The sequence below is a fragment of the Perissodus microlepis genome, chromosome 13 (assembly GCF_051167445.1).
Source record: "Perissodus microlepis isolate ML-2025 ecotype Zambia chromosome 13, ASM5116744v1, whole genome shotgun sequence".
Classification (NCBI taxonomy): Eukaryota; Metazoa; Chordata; class Actinopteri; order Cichliformes; family Cichlidae; genus Perissodus; species Perissodus microlepis.
Genome location: NC_140473.1, coordinates 2581472 through 2599703, shown reverse-complemented (window position 1 = coordinate 2599703; position 18232 = coordinate 2581472). Strand labels below are relative to the sequence as shown.

Below are 18232 nucleotides of genomic sequence, written 5' to 3'. Positions count from 1 at the left end.
TCATTCCATAACCTGTAGAGATTAGACACCCTGCAGTACAGGACAGCTTACAGATGACAGGGATTTGTGGCTCGGTGAAATCTCTCTCTGATTCAGACTTTGCATCAGGGATTTAATTTCATTAAGGGAAATTCTTTACATATTTTGTAAACCAGTTGGTTTTCTTTTGAGAGAAAGGACCTTGTCAGGCTTCACTTCCACAAACCTTATTATTACAGAATTAAACTTACCAGTTTGTGACAGTGCACAACTGTGACACACAGTGTTGTCTTCAGTAAGAATCCTGAGGATTAATACAGACGTTAGATAAGGATTGCAAGAGTGATGAAACACTGGGAAAGAGTTAAATATGGTTAAAAGATTCTGTTGATTCTATTTAACCATGAGTTGACACAATGTAACAATGCATAGCAATCAGCCCAGTTAATCAAGTTCATCACAAGTAACGTCACATCTTTATTCACAATGACCAAGGAGTTTTCTGAAAGTAGATATAACCTGCTATTGCCTGCTGCTTTTTTTAAGACAATTAAACTTTTTGTGATTTGCAGTTCAGAATAACCTGTAATTCAATCAATCTCTTTTATAAAGCACTGAATTCACTTTTCTTCCAAAAAGATCTTAGTAATTGTTAAAATTTGTAGATATTTTCGTTAATTCTGTCATCAAAAATGTATTTGTAAACATTTTAGTTTTAGTAATTAAACGTAAACATTTTTAGTTAAATTATTTAATACTTGAACCAGTTAGACCTGCAGAAAGGCGTTAGATTCTCCAGATTTAGCTTAAGGAACCCTGCAGGGAGACTTACCCTCTCTGTGTATAGTGTGGTTGAACCTCAGAACATATCACATAATAATGTGTGTAAACATATTTATTATGGACAGAATTAAGACAAACATAGCAGGTGGATTTACAGGAGATTACTGAACTGTTAAGAGTTTGCTGAAACAAACAAAAGGCTTGTAATTGTTTTCAGTCTCAGCCAGTGGATGAACGTACAAGGTCCTCTCTTTGCTCTACTTGCAGTGGATCACTGTGACATCCTGAATAGCTGCCCTGAGGATGAACCAATGATGCCTAATGAAGAATGTCTGGATGCCGCAGCTGATGAGTCCCTGCTGGAGACGAGTCCCATTCAGTCACCTCTGCAAGTCTTTGCTGGCATGGGGGGCCTGGCCCTGATAGCGGAGAGGCTACCCATGCTATACCCTGATGTCATTCAGCAGGTAAAACTCTCAGCTTTCAAGAGGCACAGAAAATTAGAAATTGAACAACTTACATACATACAGCAGTTCTTTAGTATTAACTTTTTATTTCACAACAAATGTTTTGAGCTTACCTGCTCTGGCTCCTCTGATGCCCTGATAAAGAGCCTTGTGTGTCTCCTAAATTCACCTGTCAGCATTGTCTTGCATTTCACACCTTCGCTGAGCCTTTACTCGTCGTTGCGGTTGTTCACAGGTCAGCGCTCCTGTGGTTCCCTCCAGCACACAGGAGAAGCCCAAGGACAGCGACCAGTTTGAGTGGGTGACCATAGAGCAGTCGGGTGAGCTGGTGTATGAGGCACCAGAGTCCATTGCAGCGGAGCCACCGCCCATCAACAAACAACAGTCCCAGACATCCTCATCGTCATCATCCTCAGTGCAGACCATGTCGCCCATCCCTGCCCACTCACTGGCAGCTTTTGGCCTCTTCCTGCGCCTGCCAGGTTACGCAGAGGTGTTGCTAAAGGAGAGGAAACATGCCCAGTGTCTGCTGCGGCTGGTGCTGGGTGTCACAGACGATGGAGAAGGCAGTAAGTCTGAAAACACGTCACAGCTGTCCACACTGAAATTCACCTTGGGCTTTGAACTTGGGAAGTATTTAATGCCAGAAAAAGTTTGAGAATTGCTAAGAAAGCTATTGCAAAGATCCTTTGCACACAGCTATTTCTCTTGTCTGTCCCCAAATGACTAAAATATAAAATTTACTGTGTTTTCTAACCAGCGAGAGTTTGTCAGCACGGTGTCTTATTTTCCTTTTTGCCCCCCCCTTCAAGAAAAGTAAAATAAAAATGGATTGTTCATGTGTGATTTAATCGACTAAAACACAAATCTAAACAACAAATATAAAAGCCGCATCAAAACCTTCTTATTTTGAGTGTCTGCTTTGACATCATCTTAGGTCACATCCTGCAATCTCCATCAGCCAACGTGCTCCCCACACTACCATTCCATGTCCTGCGAGCACTGTTCAGCAGCACCCCTCTGACCACAGACGACGGTGTGCTTCTGCGTCGCATGGCTCTGGAAATCGGTGCCATCCACCTCATTCTAGCCTGTCTGTCAGCTCTGAGCCACCACGCCCCTCGCAACCCCAATGCCAATACCAGCGTCTCTGAGGTATGACCCATATCACACATACATTCTGTTTTTAATCGTCAATTGTCCCTGACGATACATTTTGGCTCTTTTAAATTTGTGGCTGATGACAGGTTCCTGTCGGTGTTGCATTGTGAATTATTTCTTGAACCTTTCACCAGCCTGTGAGATGTCTAAGAAAAGAGAGTCCTGTCCAGCTCTTGTGTCATTTTCTTACTTCTGTCAGACTAACCCAGCTTCATGCCACTGGCTACTCTCACTTTGCCTGAGTGTTATGCTGTTGGCAGTAATGGAGAAACTGAGGATAAAAACGATTGCCGTTATTAATGACCCTCTGTCTTGCTGCTTTACTTACGGCTTCCTTAGCGTACCTTTCCCTGGCAAATGGCTTAATTGTTCATAGTGAATGATAAAAAACAAACAACTGCAGGGAGAAATGGCTGTGCATCCGAGATGTCTTTTGTATAATTGATGTCTGCAGGGGGAGAAACGGGTAGTACCTCACCTCGACTTTCCTGACTCTGCCAACTGCACATCTTCTATGACCTGAAGAAGTGCAGATAGGGCTGTTCGATATAACAATATATATCCGATGACGATATAAAAACGTCTATCGTTTCATTTTACGCTATTGTTTGTTTCGTGGTGTCGCAAAATAAACTGTTTATGGCAATATTTTTTCATTGTTTTGATCACAGTCATTGGTTTTTATGCGTTGTCGTCAGCAACAACGGCAGTAAAACCATCACGTGTCGGCTTCTTTATTTTCCGCATAAACCTTTCACAATAAAGCTCAAGATCCTGTTGAGACTTTTCAAAATAAACTGAATCACGTGAAAGAGCAGATTATTTATGGATGAGAATTAAAAAAGAGCCGCCAGGTGCTAAAAAATAAACCTTAGACTCAAACGTTAGAACAGGCTTTTCCCCGCAGCACGCCGTGTAATAAATACTCAAAGAAAACGGCGGCCTTTACAACTTATGTCTAAAAAATGTATAGTTTCATGCCTCGGTTAAAACACTCTACTCCAGGTACACGATGCCCAGCTGGAAACACTTCACACAAGTCGAGCTGCCCGATATTCACAGAATTTACAGAAAATGTTAAATTTTTGTGATTTATATCGTTATCGGGACGATAGATGTCTTATATCGGGATATGAGATTTTGGTCATATCGCACAGCCCTAAGTGCAGAGTATATGGACGTTTAGCTCTTGAAACAAAAGAATTAAGGATGTGCTTTACATACAAATGTAGAGCAATTTACAAACCATTCTGACAGCAATATAGCATCAATGGGTTTTTAAATAAAGTCGGGAAGAGAGAGCCTGGTTTGTGTTTGTATGCATTTAATGGGAGCTTGTGTTAATGTGTAGGAAAAATCAATATGATTTTTTTCCTAGTGTGAATGGCAGAGGTCACATCTGAAATCATAGTTACTGTGATCTCAGGTGTAGGCCTTCAGCGCTTTTTTTTTTTTTTTTTAATTTTTATAAATTAAAGGGGCCTCAAAGAGAGGCGTAAGAACAGAGTCAACAGTGGTTTGGTATCCCAGAAAGAGAATAAACCAGTTAGACCTGTTTTCTTATCATGTTTCAAACACCAAACTGAAAAAATTAAAACATATCTAGCTAAAGCATATAGCTTGAGTTTTTCACCCCCTGAGTGGAGGTGTTGTCACTGGGTCCCTGAAGCAGACCTGCCTTGTTTTTGTTGTGTTGGTGATGTGTCTGGTCTCATGCTTGTTCAGGGACTGTGTGAATAGACAAATCTGAGCCAAACACATCACATTGGCAGTGGTTGACCTTGATCTCCTGAGACCCATGTTCTGGAGTGGTAGCACTGGTGTGAGATAAGACGCTGTGTTTTAAACATGAGAGACAATTGAAGAAAACATTAACTTTAAACTTCAGGGACCAATTTTCTGTCTGTTCCTTTGACTCATTTCTTGTTTGACTCCATGTGACCATCACAAATGTTTTATGGCAGCTTTCTGTGTAGGCCACAACAAACTCTGGCCTTTTTGAATACATGATAAAACGTGATGTCCATATGTTTGTTTGTTTTTTAAAAAAAGCAGCAACAGTGTTTACACCTGAATTTCATTAATAATTGTTAAAGGGAAGTAAAAATGCAAAATCTTTGATTTAATATTTTTTAACTTGGTGTATTGATATTGTAAATGTGTGTGTGTGTGTGTGTGTGTGTGTGTGGGGCAGCCACAGATATCCAGCTGTCATGGTGGGGGGACCAGTGAGGAGCAACAGCTGTACTGGGCTAAAGGAACGGGTTTTGGTACTGGATCTACAGCGTCAGGCTGGGACGTAGAGCAGGCCCTCACCAAGCAACGGCTAGAGGAAGAGCATGTCACTTGTCTACTCCAGGTAAGTGCAAATGAGCTTTTTTTTTCTTTTCTTTTTTTAAGGTGGGTTATTTTTGCCTGGTATTTCCTATGAAACATGGGCCATAAATGAACCCATTAATTTTTTTGTGAACTTGCACTATAGTATTCAAATTCAACAGACTGACCAAACTACAAGACGCAAATAATGAGCAGACAGTTGGGTTAAATGGAGGGCAGGGAACTAAAACGGCTTGTTTCGGGCAGGGGATAAAAAAAGGGCTGCAGCAATGCTCAATTTAAGATAAGTAAGGATTCACTTGAACCATGAACCACGCAAAGGTATCATATCTAGCTATGTTTAATTTCTTTTGATGTTACTTACTGTGCCTTGTCATAGTGAGAGATGAGCACCCAACAAAAAAGTTGGTGCATATATTTGATTCCCAATAAAGAGGTATGTTTATCATCCTGGCAGTTGTGGTGTGTAGGAAGGGACATCTGAAGACACACAGTGATCAAAAACATGGATTCTCCCTCATCCAGAGCAGGTCACATGAACGCTTTTCTTCATAAAGGGTACATTTTAAAAGGAGCTTTTTTTCTGTCTGCATTTGTTTTTCTTTACTAGGTCTTGGCAAGCTATATCAACCCAGCAGGCTCAAGTGGCTGCCACATTGCTGATGCCTCTTCAACAGCCAGCAGAGCTCACAATAGCTCAGCACTGCCAGCAGTGCTGCTGGAGCTGCTGAGCCAGTCCTGCCTCATTCCCGCTATGTCCTCCTACCTACGCAACGACTCAGGTAAGGCCCGTGTCTTTGCAAGTGATGAGTATGACCAACAGAGAGACGGATCTAGCCTCTGTGCGCCTTGATTCCTAGGCCCCACCGGTTGGCTGAGGAGAAGTGATTTGAACCTCTGTATATTTCAGCTCAACAGACTGATCACGTAGGAATTTCTACCATAAACACTAAGCAAGAAAGATGACTCACCTGTCACACTGAAGTGGACATGAAAGGGTTATCTGTAAAAATAATGTTGTATCCCTTAGATCTTTCGTTCTATTCACTGAAATGAATAGTGCTTACCCACACAAAGGAAATAGGACTTTTGTGGTTTACATCAAACATGACACAGACCTTTAGGCAACATGTTAAATTCTCTAAGGAGAGACTGCTGATAAGTGATGGTAGCTGAGTTTGTAAGAGATTAATGACACAGAACTATAGAACAACTGAGAATGCAATCACGAGAATGAAAATAAACATTTCACTTTTTATTAGACATCAAGATGGGGATAGTTTACGGCTCAAGTCACCTTGAGTCTTCATAACATCTTTATTTACAGTCTGTTTGCTGAGACCTGGTATGCATCTTACCAAAAGTAACATGTAAGTTACTATCTGCTTGATAGTAACTTACATTTTTCACTGAGAATATTGATCAACTCAAGTAAGTCTGTGACAAGCACAATGTAATATCCTGTAATTGAATCTAGCTTGCCCACTATAAAAATGCAGAAAGCTGCATACTTCCAATAGGCTTGATAAGTTTTTGGTTATCATTGCTCCTATAGTATGTGTTTAGAAATCTGTCATTAAGAAGTCTTACCACTCCATGTTTCATTATTTAGATTTTACATACTCGAAAACATCATGAAATCAATTTCCTGAAGGGTTTCTGGCATTTGTGTTGCTGGGCAGATTTTTTAAAAAAAAAAGAAAAAAAAAAGACCAATTTTCAAAAATGATAAATTTAACTGATTGCTATCAACCTGGGAAGCAAAAATCAGAAAAGCAGTCTACTACTTAACACTCGGTGTTCTGTGGACACAGAGAGAACTCCCAGAAGAGTCTAAGAGTCTAGCAGGGATACTGTTGAAGACAAAGTCAAAGGAGCTTGCAAAGAAGAAGACAAAGCTACAGCTTTGGCATGAAATCTTGGATTCCAGGGACTTTAGAGTAATTTTATATTGTATAGCAAAGAGAGAACTCCAATTTCAAAAAGTAAAAGTGCTAAGCAGATAAATATATACATGAATGCAAGTGAATGTAGACAGTGCGGCACAGTTAAGGTTAGGTCAGCCCACTGCTTATATCCTCGATCGTGGCTCAAGAGTTTGGAGTTCGCCTTGTAATCGGAAGGTTGCCGGTTTGAGCCCCGGCTTGGACAGTCTCGGTCGTTGTGTCATTGGGCAAGACACTTCACCTGTTGCCTACTGGTGGTGGTCAGAGGGCCCGGTGGCGCCAGTGTCCGGCAGCCTCGCCTCTGTCAGTGCGCCCCAGGGCGGCTGTGTGGCTACAATGTAGCTTGCCGGCACCTGGTGATGGCAACACATCATGTGTGAGTGTGTGTGAATGGGTGGATGACTGGATGTGTAAAGCGCTTTGGGGTCCTTAGGGGACTAGTAAAGCGCTAGTATCATCCCAGAGCCTGTTACAGCGAGTGTATGTTACCTGTGTGTGCCTAATGCTGCTGGTTGTTTAACATTGCAGGAGTATGTAAGCATGCATGCTGGCTTGTATTAATGTGCCCCTGGTCTCATAATTAAATAACAGCTGATAAATAGCATTGTGAGTGTTGTAATTACTCCTCATTATCTGGTAAAAGCCTCTGACGTGTGTTTAAATCCAAGTGTTTCCACATGCTGTGTTAAAGCATGTCCTTTGTAATACTTTTAAAACTGATATATTTATCACCCAGCTTAATAGCACATAGGTATAATGTCTTGTGTTGAGTAGACATTGATTAGAGTTAATTGAAATCATGGTGTGTCCTGCCAAATAGAAGCTGGGAGCAGCTGGACCACCTTCTACATGAAAGCCAGGTGCCCAGGAGGTCCAAGGTGTGAATAAATGACTGACCAGAGCTGACTGTAGTGAACACTGGTTCTCTCTGCTTCTCTAACGTTATTGTCTATGCTCTGCTTATTTAATTCAGAATCAGAATCGTGTTTATTGGCCAAGTATATGTGCAGACACATACAGGGAATTTGGTTCCGGTAGATGGTGGCTCTCAAGCACAGCAATGTAAAACACACACACACACACACACGTGTCTATATATACACATACATACACAAAGCTGTGTAAACCAACTATAAATAACGAATCTAAACTTATATACATAAAATACAGAAATGAATGAGGTGGAATGAATACTACAAAATGTACATAAGGTGCAGCTGCACTCTGGCAGTGGGAGCAGTGTGACAGGTCAACTGTTAAGAAGGGAGATGGCGAGGGGAAAGAAACTGTTCCTGTGTCGGGTGGTCCTGGTCTGCAGGCTTCTGTACCGTCTGCCAGAGGGCAGCAGATCAAAAAGTCTGTGTCCAGGGTGTGAGGGGTCTGTGATGATTTTCCCTGCCCGTTTCCTGGTTCTTGAGAGGTACAGATCCTGGATGGAGGGCAGGGGGGTGCCGATGATCCTTTCTGCTGCCCGTACGGTCCGCTGCAGTCTGCTCCTGTCCTGTTTAGTGGCTGCTCCATACCAGACTGTGATGGAGGAGCACAGGACAGACTCAATGACCGCAGTGTAGAACTGGATCAGCAGCTCCTGTGGAAGACTGTACTTCCCCAGTTGTCTCAGGAAGTACATCCTTTACATCCATAATTTAGCATCACATTGACTGCACGCGCACAAGAAAAAATACAGTCCCATAGAAATTTTGCGTCCTTTTTTAATATACTCTAGTCTGTGAAGCTTTTAGTAAAATGTTGCTATTTTTGTTTCTTTTTTTAGCCATGTTCTGTAGTATCCTTGACTGGCAGTTTAAGTTTCTTCATTCTACACCTTAGCCTTCATTGCCTCTTTCAAATCTGATAACTGGCTCGAGGTAACATTTATAACGGGCACTTTGACACACATCGAGAGATGGAGCACTTAATTCATTGTCATCTCATTTTTAAATACAGCATGGTCCAAAACACAAAATATGTCTTTTTGAAAAATAAAACCTTTTTTTTAATAAGACAATTTATTAAATATAGCTAAGATTTTTCATATTTTCGGCTAAAACATACTTTGTTTCAGAATTTTTAACACTAACATAATTCAGCTGTTTGTTTGTTTTTTTTGCTCCTGGTATCAAAAAAGATGCTTGCATTGCCTTACCTTGGCCTCAAGTAACAATGTGAGGGATCTTGGGGTCTTGAACTTTTATCCTCCTTTTGTTGCCCTGCAATAGGCTGCTGGGAGCTTCCCATTCTGGACTATCCTGCTTCTTCACTCACCTATTTCATTTACTGTATGTTTATACACCTGTCTGCATTTAATCATTAGTTACTTTTCATCTCTGGCTCTCTTCTGCAGTGTCTTTTGTTCTGTCTCTCTGGAGATTGTGCCCCTCCCTAATCTCGGTTCTGTCTGAGGTTTCTTCCTGTTAAATGGAGTTTTCCCTTCCCACTATTGCCAAATGCTTGCTCAAATTGGGTCATGTCTTGAATAAAAAAGAGGCACAACAAGTTTTCGATAACTGAAGAACCAAAAACTGCGGAACTCTGCCCAATAGGCTGAAGAAATGCCAGAGAAGCAGAGCCCAAGAGAATGAATGGCCTGCTTGCCAAAGATCCATTCAGAGTATATGTTCAGCTACAAGGGAGCAATTTCACAATGGAAGACAAAGCCAGAACTGAAATTGAGCGTACCATAGCAATCTTCCAGAGCAGAAACGAGTCTCCAGAATAAAGACCTGAACAGCACCAGAACCCAACATGACCCGTACTAGCTGAGGAAGCTAACAGCACTCCTTGATTGCTTGACTGCACAAATAAGGGCGCTGCTATGCGAGTACCTGAAAGGTTGAGGGTGAAGATTAGTTGGTTTCAGGGCCTTGGTTGGTTTTAATCCGCCACATGGGATGTACCATTGACTTATACAGGGAAGTGGCTGACATCAATCTTACCAGTGGCTAGGAAGGACAGAACAGAGGTGTTCTGAGCATGGTAGAAAGGAAGACCGCTACAAGACTGCCCCAGAGACTATCAAACACATAGTAGCAAGATGGAAGATGTGAGCTGGGACTATGTACACTGAAGGGCACAACCAAGTGGCTTATAGTGTCCAAGAACATAGAGATTAGAAGTCCTCAAGCCCCAATCGAACCAATACGGGACACTAAAGGTGATGATGAATTAAAAACAGGGCGATGGTCCAGTGGAATTTCTAGTTTCACACAGAGAAGCAGCTGTGACCAACCAACCAGACATAGTTGTGGTTGAGAAGATGCAGAAGACTGTAGGTTTGATAGATGTGACAACAACATCAGGAAGGAGGAGCATGAGAAAATAGAGAAGTATCAAGGACTGCAGGAACCACTGGAACAGGTGTAGAAAGTTAAGTTCTAAGTGGTCCCAGTGGGATTAGGAGCATTAGGACCTATAACTCCCAAACTGGAAGTGTAATTCCAGGCTTAACATTACAGGTATCTGTCCAGAAGATTGCAGTCCTACAGTGCCTACCACTGCAATGAGTAAGAGGGAGATTTGTTTTAAATATCCAAAGGTGGGAACTGACAATGTACCTTGTTAATTGTACTTGAGTATTTACACAAATCTGTTCTTTTTACTCCTCATATTTTCAAAACAGGGTTGTAACTTTAGGGTTTAACACATTTGAGGAAATATTTTTGGCATCAGTATGAGCCTTCAGACCTTTAAACTGATTTGATCCTAAATGGATGAACAATAACACACAAAATACGATATTATTTGTGTATCACTGGCTTATCACATACAAAACCATTAAAGATGCAAATACATAATTTATGTATCATTTATAGTGCTATACTGAGGAGTTGAGGTTAACTAGGTCGAAACGATTTGGAACAGTGTTTTGGTTGAAAATGTCCATAATTGTGGTCATGGTGCCAATTTAGATTGGGTATTAGATCGTGAAGATCCAACATCAGGATGCAGGATAAATTGATTAGCTTGTCATACTGTGGTGAGTTTATAGTAAAGCACTGTTCTGAATTGGTGCACAATGGCTGTGTTGATCATGGTTACTGTTAGGTGGTTAGATGATACTTAGATTTTTTTTTTTTTAATTCACTTAATTCTAACTTTATGCAAGCTTGATATGATCTAGTTTAAGGGCAGTGTAAACAGTATACTGATAATGGCTGGAGTCTAAGCAAAGATGGCTCGTGAAACATCTGTTTACATCTTATGTATATCCTTAATGAGCAGTAAATCTCAGAGCAGCAGCAGCACAGGTCAACTAATCACAGCCTGTCCACCAAGATAATCTTCTGTAGGTCATAGGTTTTTGACTTTTACTTGACTGAAGACATTAAATTGGTCCGTCAACTTTTACGAGGTTTTGTTTTGTTTTGTTTTTTTATAACTCCCCTGAACTAAAATATGTCTGCCCCTCTTGCCATCTCTGCATACATCTCAAAACTGGAATTAAGTAATCTGGAATCCATTTCATAAATAGAAATGACACATGTCCCCTCCACCTTACTTCTTAATTCCAGTTTTGGTTTGTCTAAAACAGATATGATTTAAAGTTAAAATATGTTGTATGCAGTTAATGGCCATTTTGGTGCATCATTCCTGCTGATTAAACATTAGCATAATGTAGGAGAGTAATGGTCGGTAGTGATTCATCATGTGGCAAAGAAAGCAGTTCCTTTGTGTTTTCCAAATGCATAGGCCTCACAGTTTGTCCACTCATTTGTTTTAACTGTTTTTTCACAGCAGGCTAAGGAAAACGATGTTTTTGAATGAAATGCTTGACCTTGTGCACAGAAAGTCTTTTGTTCTCTATACAAACCCGTACACACTTCAAGGATTTCCTACATCACAAGGCATATTATTGACATCAGTACAAGGTGAAAGCTAAATACGCCACAGCACCACCTTCATTCATTACCACAATGTCCCTGTGGATTTGTGAATTTGCAGTTTATCGCTGGTCACCCGTGGAATTGTAGATTCTATTACCACACGCTTCCCTCCTTGCAGTTAAAATGGGTAGATGAGCACTTTGAAGTGGATCAGGGCAAGGGTGAGACGTAAGATGCCACCACCAGTGATCATTGTTGTAATTAGATCCCATTCATGTAAAGTTATATACACGAATCCTTCTACGCACACACCTTGGGGGTTTTCACAGATGAGGCTGGAAACTCATTCTTATTGTTATTCTTGGGTGTTTATTGTTCAAATGTCCCCCAATTCCACAATACATCTAGACGTTATTCAGATATTTATCAAAAGCTTTTTAATACAGGAAAATGATTGCTGACACTACCCTTAAATGAATATGAGCAAATAAATGAAGAGACCTCTGCGATCCCTCTGCACCTGACACATTTTACTCACACTCACCGACTTTCAAAGATGGACAGAGATGAAGAAAGAATATAGAGCATAAGCCCCATTTCAAATGGAAACTACATAGTTTAATTACAAGTTGATCCCATTCCTTAATGTCTTGCAACTGTGACTTCTGTGTAAGACCTGTGTATTATCAAAAATAGTTTCACACTTTTGGGGTTTGGGAAGCACTTCTAGAACACCTCAGTATAGTGTGAATTTGTGGTACACATGATGTAAAGTTGCAGGTCTGTCGGAAGTTGTTGTACAGCCACATTGCTTAGGAAGAGTGCTGTATTTGTATTACTGTAAGGGCCCTGAATCAAACACATTTTGTGGCCCTGAAGACTTACAGGTGACCAGCAGTGTTTCCAGAAGCAGCTTTAAGTTGTCACTTTATAGACTTTGCCTTTAATCATATTGTTGAGAACTCCTTCCAGACAAGTAGCAATTATGGTCTCCAAAGTTTTGAATTTAAAAAGAGAGAAAATATATCGGTTTTCTACAACACTTCTTTCCAGTAAGTACAACAGTCCAAACAAAAAATCTGATCTAGGGAAATTTTGTTTTTCCTCTTGGGCCACACGGGGGAGTCAGTCCTGGCTGGGAGCTTGATGATGTCCATCTGGCATACCCTGGTTCCAGCCTAGTCCTGTTCCTGCCATGTCTCCCAGCCCTTTGTTATCTTGTCGGCTCATGGCTGTGGCTTGGCAATATGGCTTGTTTGTTTACATCTTTAACCAGTCTGTTGATTTCCCTTCTCCTCTCTCTGGGATAGACTTTCATTTCAAACTTCTTTCTCCAACATGTGTGGCTTTCTAATTAACCCCGTCCTTCACTACTGCTCACTTCAGCTTTTCTTGCATATTTTCTCTGATTTAGAAATCCTTTTCTTCAGTTTTGGTATGTCACAGTGTGGTGTAGATATAAACAAAAACGATTACAAACAGGTTAAGAAATGTGCCAATGATGCCTAGCATGGCCAGTATGGACTCCTCCTGCTCCTCCTTGAGCTCCAGTGCCCGCACGTCATCAAGGGTGATGACTGTAGTACCCATGGTGCTGTTATTCACCTAACCTGGCAAGGGTGCACTTATCTGGAATAAAAGGAAGTGAAGGGGACTGTGTCAGACAAGAACTGAAAGTAACATCAAATCATAATTGGGTGTCTTTTCATTGCTCAGCTGCATTCTTTTAACTGTACTACTAATCTGCTAGTTTTTGCTCAAAAAACACATTCAAACAGCCCTGGTTCAGGCAGTGCCAACATAATCTCTCCCACCCCACCAGCCACAGGAAAATTAATCATGAATCAAATACAACAATGGCTGCATAGAGTGGAATGGAGATTAGTCTTTGAAGACTGCTTCTTACAACCTGCTACAGATTGTACCTGAACTCCTCAGTTGTGAGCTAGGAGCCAGCACTTAGTCAGCCTCATTTTAGGATTACTTGGAATGAAGCTTTTAAATTGTTAGCAATGATGCTCATTGGCATTCTCCATGTTAAAATAAGTTTGATTTAAAGAGCATGCTACACCCACCTCCTCTGTATAGGTCTTAAATTAATAATCCCCCCTATCCCAGGCTCCTTGAAGTAGTTGTTCTGAGCATAATTCCCATTTTCCCTATGGATGAGTCTTAGAAGGTAAGAATTAGGAGCTAACGATGTTGTCTGAAAGATGAACAGGATATTTCTATCCTTGGGTTTATAATAGAATAACATTCACACTCTTTCCCTTCAAGTCTGGAAAATTATTCTTAAATTCAGATAAGTCAAAAGTAATAGGGTAGGAAGGGGAAAGTGGCTTACCCTAAAGCGCCTTAGGTGTAAGACATCGTCATCCGGCATGCTTTTTGGGTCCTCACAGAAAAACCATGGCTTTAAGGGCATTCTACATGTGGAGAAAAAAAAAGAGGTGGGGAGGCTGGGTAGAGACTGTTCCAGTGCCTATAAGCGACAGACCAAGTGGCGGAGAGAGACGGCGATGCCACGACAGCTTCTCAGTGCTCAGCGACGCTTCCAATGAAAACCTCCTTGTGACACTTGTCCCCTTCTCCTGTCTATAGCGCCACCTGTCAAGTTCAGCAACCCTACCCACAAACTTCCCTTCTGATTAAGTTCCCCCTTTGTCTTGCCAGTTTGTTTTTTTTTCCTTTTTTTCATCAGCAGGTTTGCCTTGCTGCTGCTAAAGCACCAGCAGCCTCTGCGTAGTGGAGAGGAGAGGGGTTCTCCTCATTTGTTCCCTCCCACCTCCCCTGAATTACTCCTATACTGACCGTCTGCTCCTTCTCTTGATTTCCCTGTAACGGCTTTGCTGAAACCCCCCTGCCTGCCTACACCTTATGCTGTAACACACTCTCCCCAATTTTCTACTGGCCTCTATTAGAAATGAATGCCTCTAACAAAAAAAAAAAAAAAAAAAAAAAAAAATGCCTTGCAAGCAATGTGATTATTTTTTCTGAATGAACTGATAAGAGTCTCTCTGTCACCAAGCTTCCTCTGAGCTTGGTAAGAACATGCAGCTCCCCGAATTAGCGGTCTGTGGCAGGTGATATTCCAGAGGAGCAGGAAAAGCTGTAAATTCCCATGGAGCAGATTTCTGTAGAAAACCAAAAGCAGTCGAGGTGTCAGACAATCGATATGACACTATGGATGTGCGCCTACCACCAGTGACAGCACTGTTACGGTGGTTCTCCAACACCAGTTAGTCATCGTGGGAGGACTATGCATTGCATAATCAAGCAGAATGATGGCAAGAGAGCGAGAACGGATCCTGATGTCCATGGCAATGAATTAGAAGAAGCATGAGAACGAGAGAAGGGGGGAGGGAGGAAGTGAGGAGGAGCAGGAGTAGGAAGGGGGGAGACGACATCGCTCACGCTTAGAGTTGTCTCCTCCCTCCACTGCTGTGGGTGCTGGTGGAGTACATATACTCATGCACACACTCGCTCATTTACCACCTAGCAAAACACAAGACAAATATCCAAAAAGGAGGCAAATTCAGCCTCTCTGCGCTGCTCTCGGCTGAGTTCAGTCGTGCCCGTCATCAGCTGTTGTTATTCTGGAAGACCTGCAGAGAGGGGAGGAGTTGAGGAGGAGGAGGCAGCAATAAAAGGCGGTGGGGAAATAAAGGATGGATGTGGCTGGTTGGAGGACAAAGAGGATGAGGCCGTGAAAAGATATGGGGGTCTGCACGCAGTTAGATATATTCATCTCTAACCAGTGGCTTCTGAAACGGACACCAAGCCTGCCTTTTTTTTTCTTTCTAACTTCCCCCTTTATTTTGTGATAGAACCTCCTCACTCTGCTGTAACCTTTTTCTATGCTTCTATAAAATATTTTACTACCTTAAAACAAACTTGATGTTGATACATTTTTTTATGTGTCATCTTCCAGTCCTCCTGTAGCACCATTGAAAACCGTTAGTGATATTTTTTTTAATAAAGGAAAAGAAGGTCAGTGTTGTTGGGCTCAATTACTATGTGTTCAGGTAGTTAGCTTGTACTAAATGGTAAAGTGACTGGTACATAGTTGAGCACTCAAGGTGCTTTCTTGTTAATCCAGTCACACTCATTTATAGAGTACTTTTATCTAAGCACTTTTGAACATTTGTGCACACACTCAGTCTAGTGGATGGATTGGAGCAGCTTGGAGTTCAGGATCTTGCCCAAGGAATGTGTAGGCATGCAGACTAGAGGAGTCTGCTTTGTTAAGGCTTTTTCTGCTTCAATCCTCTCTTAAGCTCTTGTTTCATTTCTGTTCATATGCACACATTTACTGCATCTATGTATGAGATATGTTTGCTTAAACATTAGTTGATACATTAACGTTAAATTAATTAATTTTAGTTATCAGACCTTAAATTTAAGACTGAATTAATTTGGCTTCAGCAGTATTTAATTTACCTGGTAACCAGGTACAACAGAATGTTATAAGTAAAAGAGTCTATCTCAATATATTTCATCAACATCAAAAAGATGAATTTTTGTAACAAATAAGGAGTTTCTGCTGGGGTTTTTTATTTTTTTATTTTTTATTTTTTTGGTATCATGTCTGGTTAAGAACCTTTTGTCTTATTTATGAGGTGGAATGTAGGATAATTACATGATGAACTGGGATAATTATGAATTTCTTTTAGTTGTCATTTTAGTCATAGTTTGGAAATCATTGCTAATTTATTCAGGTAACAGCTAACTTTGATGAATTAAAATTTTTGCATACATGGCAGAAACAAAATGGAGGCTGATGGGTCTGTCTAGCACAGACCCACCGCTGGAACGAGACAATTCTACTACAACAGCAAAGACACAAGTCGGCAAAGTTCTTTGTATTGCTCGTGCACGAGGGAGAGAACTGTGATGAGCGTCGTTCCTTCGCTTGACCCCAGTTGCTCTCGTCTGCTCCCTCGTAGCACTGCTCTTTATTGTGGTTACACGACTATGCACAAGTTCATTAACATATGACGTTTTACACAGGCATACATGTGAACAAAGAGTACCTTGTCCGTGTGTACGTATAGGCATGCGTGTGTGTGGGATCAAGATGTGACCCTGTGAAGAGTCCCCAAAGCTGGTGCCAGGAGTCCAGCGCTCCACCTAAACAAAAGGCACTTCTCTTCTTGATTTATACTATAGGAGGACACATACTTAAGCAGATACAGAGTAGAAGGTATGACCTCTCTCATGACCTTAGGGTGTGTGTGTGTGTGTGTGTGTGTGTGTGTGTGTGTGTGCATGCCAGAACACTCTGGAAGGCACACAGTCTTTACAGACTGCTAAGGATCAAACCTCTATATACTTCTAAGCATAAATTACAATAATAAAACATAAACCCAACAGAGGCTGTCTTTTCTTGGCCCCAATAGTTAGAAATAGAAGTGAGGAATTGTGTTTATTTATTTATTTCTTGGTAGGCACTTTGTTTTCCTACTTATTCTAACCCAGTTACTGTGTTCACAGTGTGTGCCAACCCAAAACTAAGTAACCTGAGTAGCTTGAATTGTAAAGGGATTCTTTTTGCACAAAAATGCAGCCACTATTTCTTCTGTGCTTTAAGATGGTACAGAGCTCCAGGCTACTTTTTTCTGGTTGTTCCACACAGACTTTCCTTGATGCACATTATCTACGGTGTCCACTCAGGCAGACTGTGTGTTGGCGGAGGCATGTCACAGTCTTACTATTTCAGCTACTCCCCGCTCTATTCCTTTGCCCTATAGGGGTCAGGAAGACCTGACACTGTCCAGCCGTGCTTGAGTCACAGTATTTGCCACCCACTCAGTGTGACCCGTGTGCTCAACACCCGTCCCTTGTAGCAGCAACCTGCCTACGCATCAACTCTCCTGTTTCCCCATTAAAGCGGACTCAGTAAACACTTGTTTAATGTTATTTAACTTGGTGTTATTGACCGTTTTAATTACTAATTGTGATGGTATGTAAAGTTAATGATGAAAGGTGTCAAAATCTGTTGTCTCCTTGGGTGCTAACATTAAGAAGAGCATGTTGTTACAAAGAGATCAGCAAATGTCAGATATCTTTTTAGTCACTTGAACAACTAGCAAACTTAGAACTTTAAAGTAGCAGTTAGCGGTTTAAGTCTTTTGTTTTTCCCTAACCATTGTTTACAATAACTCACTGCTAGATCAAAAACTGTTTACATCAGTTCACAACACTTCATCTTCACTTCAGTGGTCATAATGTTATGATTAATGAGCGTATACTTGCAAGAAAGAAGTTGAGTCCTTTGGAATTCTGCATTAATGATTAATAAAGCATCTGAGGTGGTTGTAGCTCAGGAGGAAGAGCAGGTCATCCAGGGCAGTCACTCTAATCGGCAGTTAGTCTCTAAAGTACAGGGAGTGCAGAATTATTAGGCAAGTTGTATTTTTGAGGAATAATTTTATTATTGAACAACAACCATGTTCTCAATGAACCCAAAAAACTCATTAATATCAAAGCTGAATGTTTTTGGAAGTAGTTTTTAGTTTGTTTTTAGTTTTAGCTATTTTAGGGGGATATCTGTGTGTGCAGGTGACTATTACTGTGCATAATTATTAGGCAACTTAACAAAAAACAAATATATACCCATTTCAATTATTTATTTTTACCAGTGAAACCAATATAACATCTCCACATTCACAAATATACATTTCTGACATTCAAAAACAAAACAAAAACAAATCAGCGACCAATATAGCCACCTTTC

At 41.0% G+C, this 18232-nt stretch overlaps 1 protein-coding gene and 1 long non-coding RNA gene across 4 annotated transcripts in view; one reads left to right on the top strand and one right to left on the bottom strand.

The window, feature by feature from the left end:
• The window catches only part of birc6 (baculoviral IAP repeat containing 6), a 131010-nt gene that overhangs the window by 78723 nt on the left and 34055 nt on the right, over positions 1-18232 (top strand). For all 3 annotated transcript variants that reach the window (XM_084948322.1, XM_084948323.1, XM_084948321.1), the window contains exons 60-64: positions 1030-1229; positions 1465-1798; positions 2167-2384; positions 4585-4749; positions 5338-5509. In XM_084948322.1, the coding sequence (XP_084804448.1) occupies positions 1030-1229; positions 1465-1798; positions 2167-2384; positions 4585-4749; positions 5338-5509 (1089 nt within the window). The remainder of the gene's footprint in view (positions 1-1029; positions 1230-1464; positions 1799-2166; positions 2385-4584; positions 4750-5337; positions 5510-18232) is intronic.
• Positions 11843-15071, bottom strand: LOC146374485 (uncharacterized). The gene is made up of 2 exons (XR_014801935.1): positions 13841-15071; positions 11843-13125 (listed from the first exon to the last, which is right to left on the bottom strand). It is a non-coding gene; the product is annotated as an uncharacterized LOC146374485 (long non-coding RNA).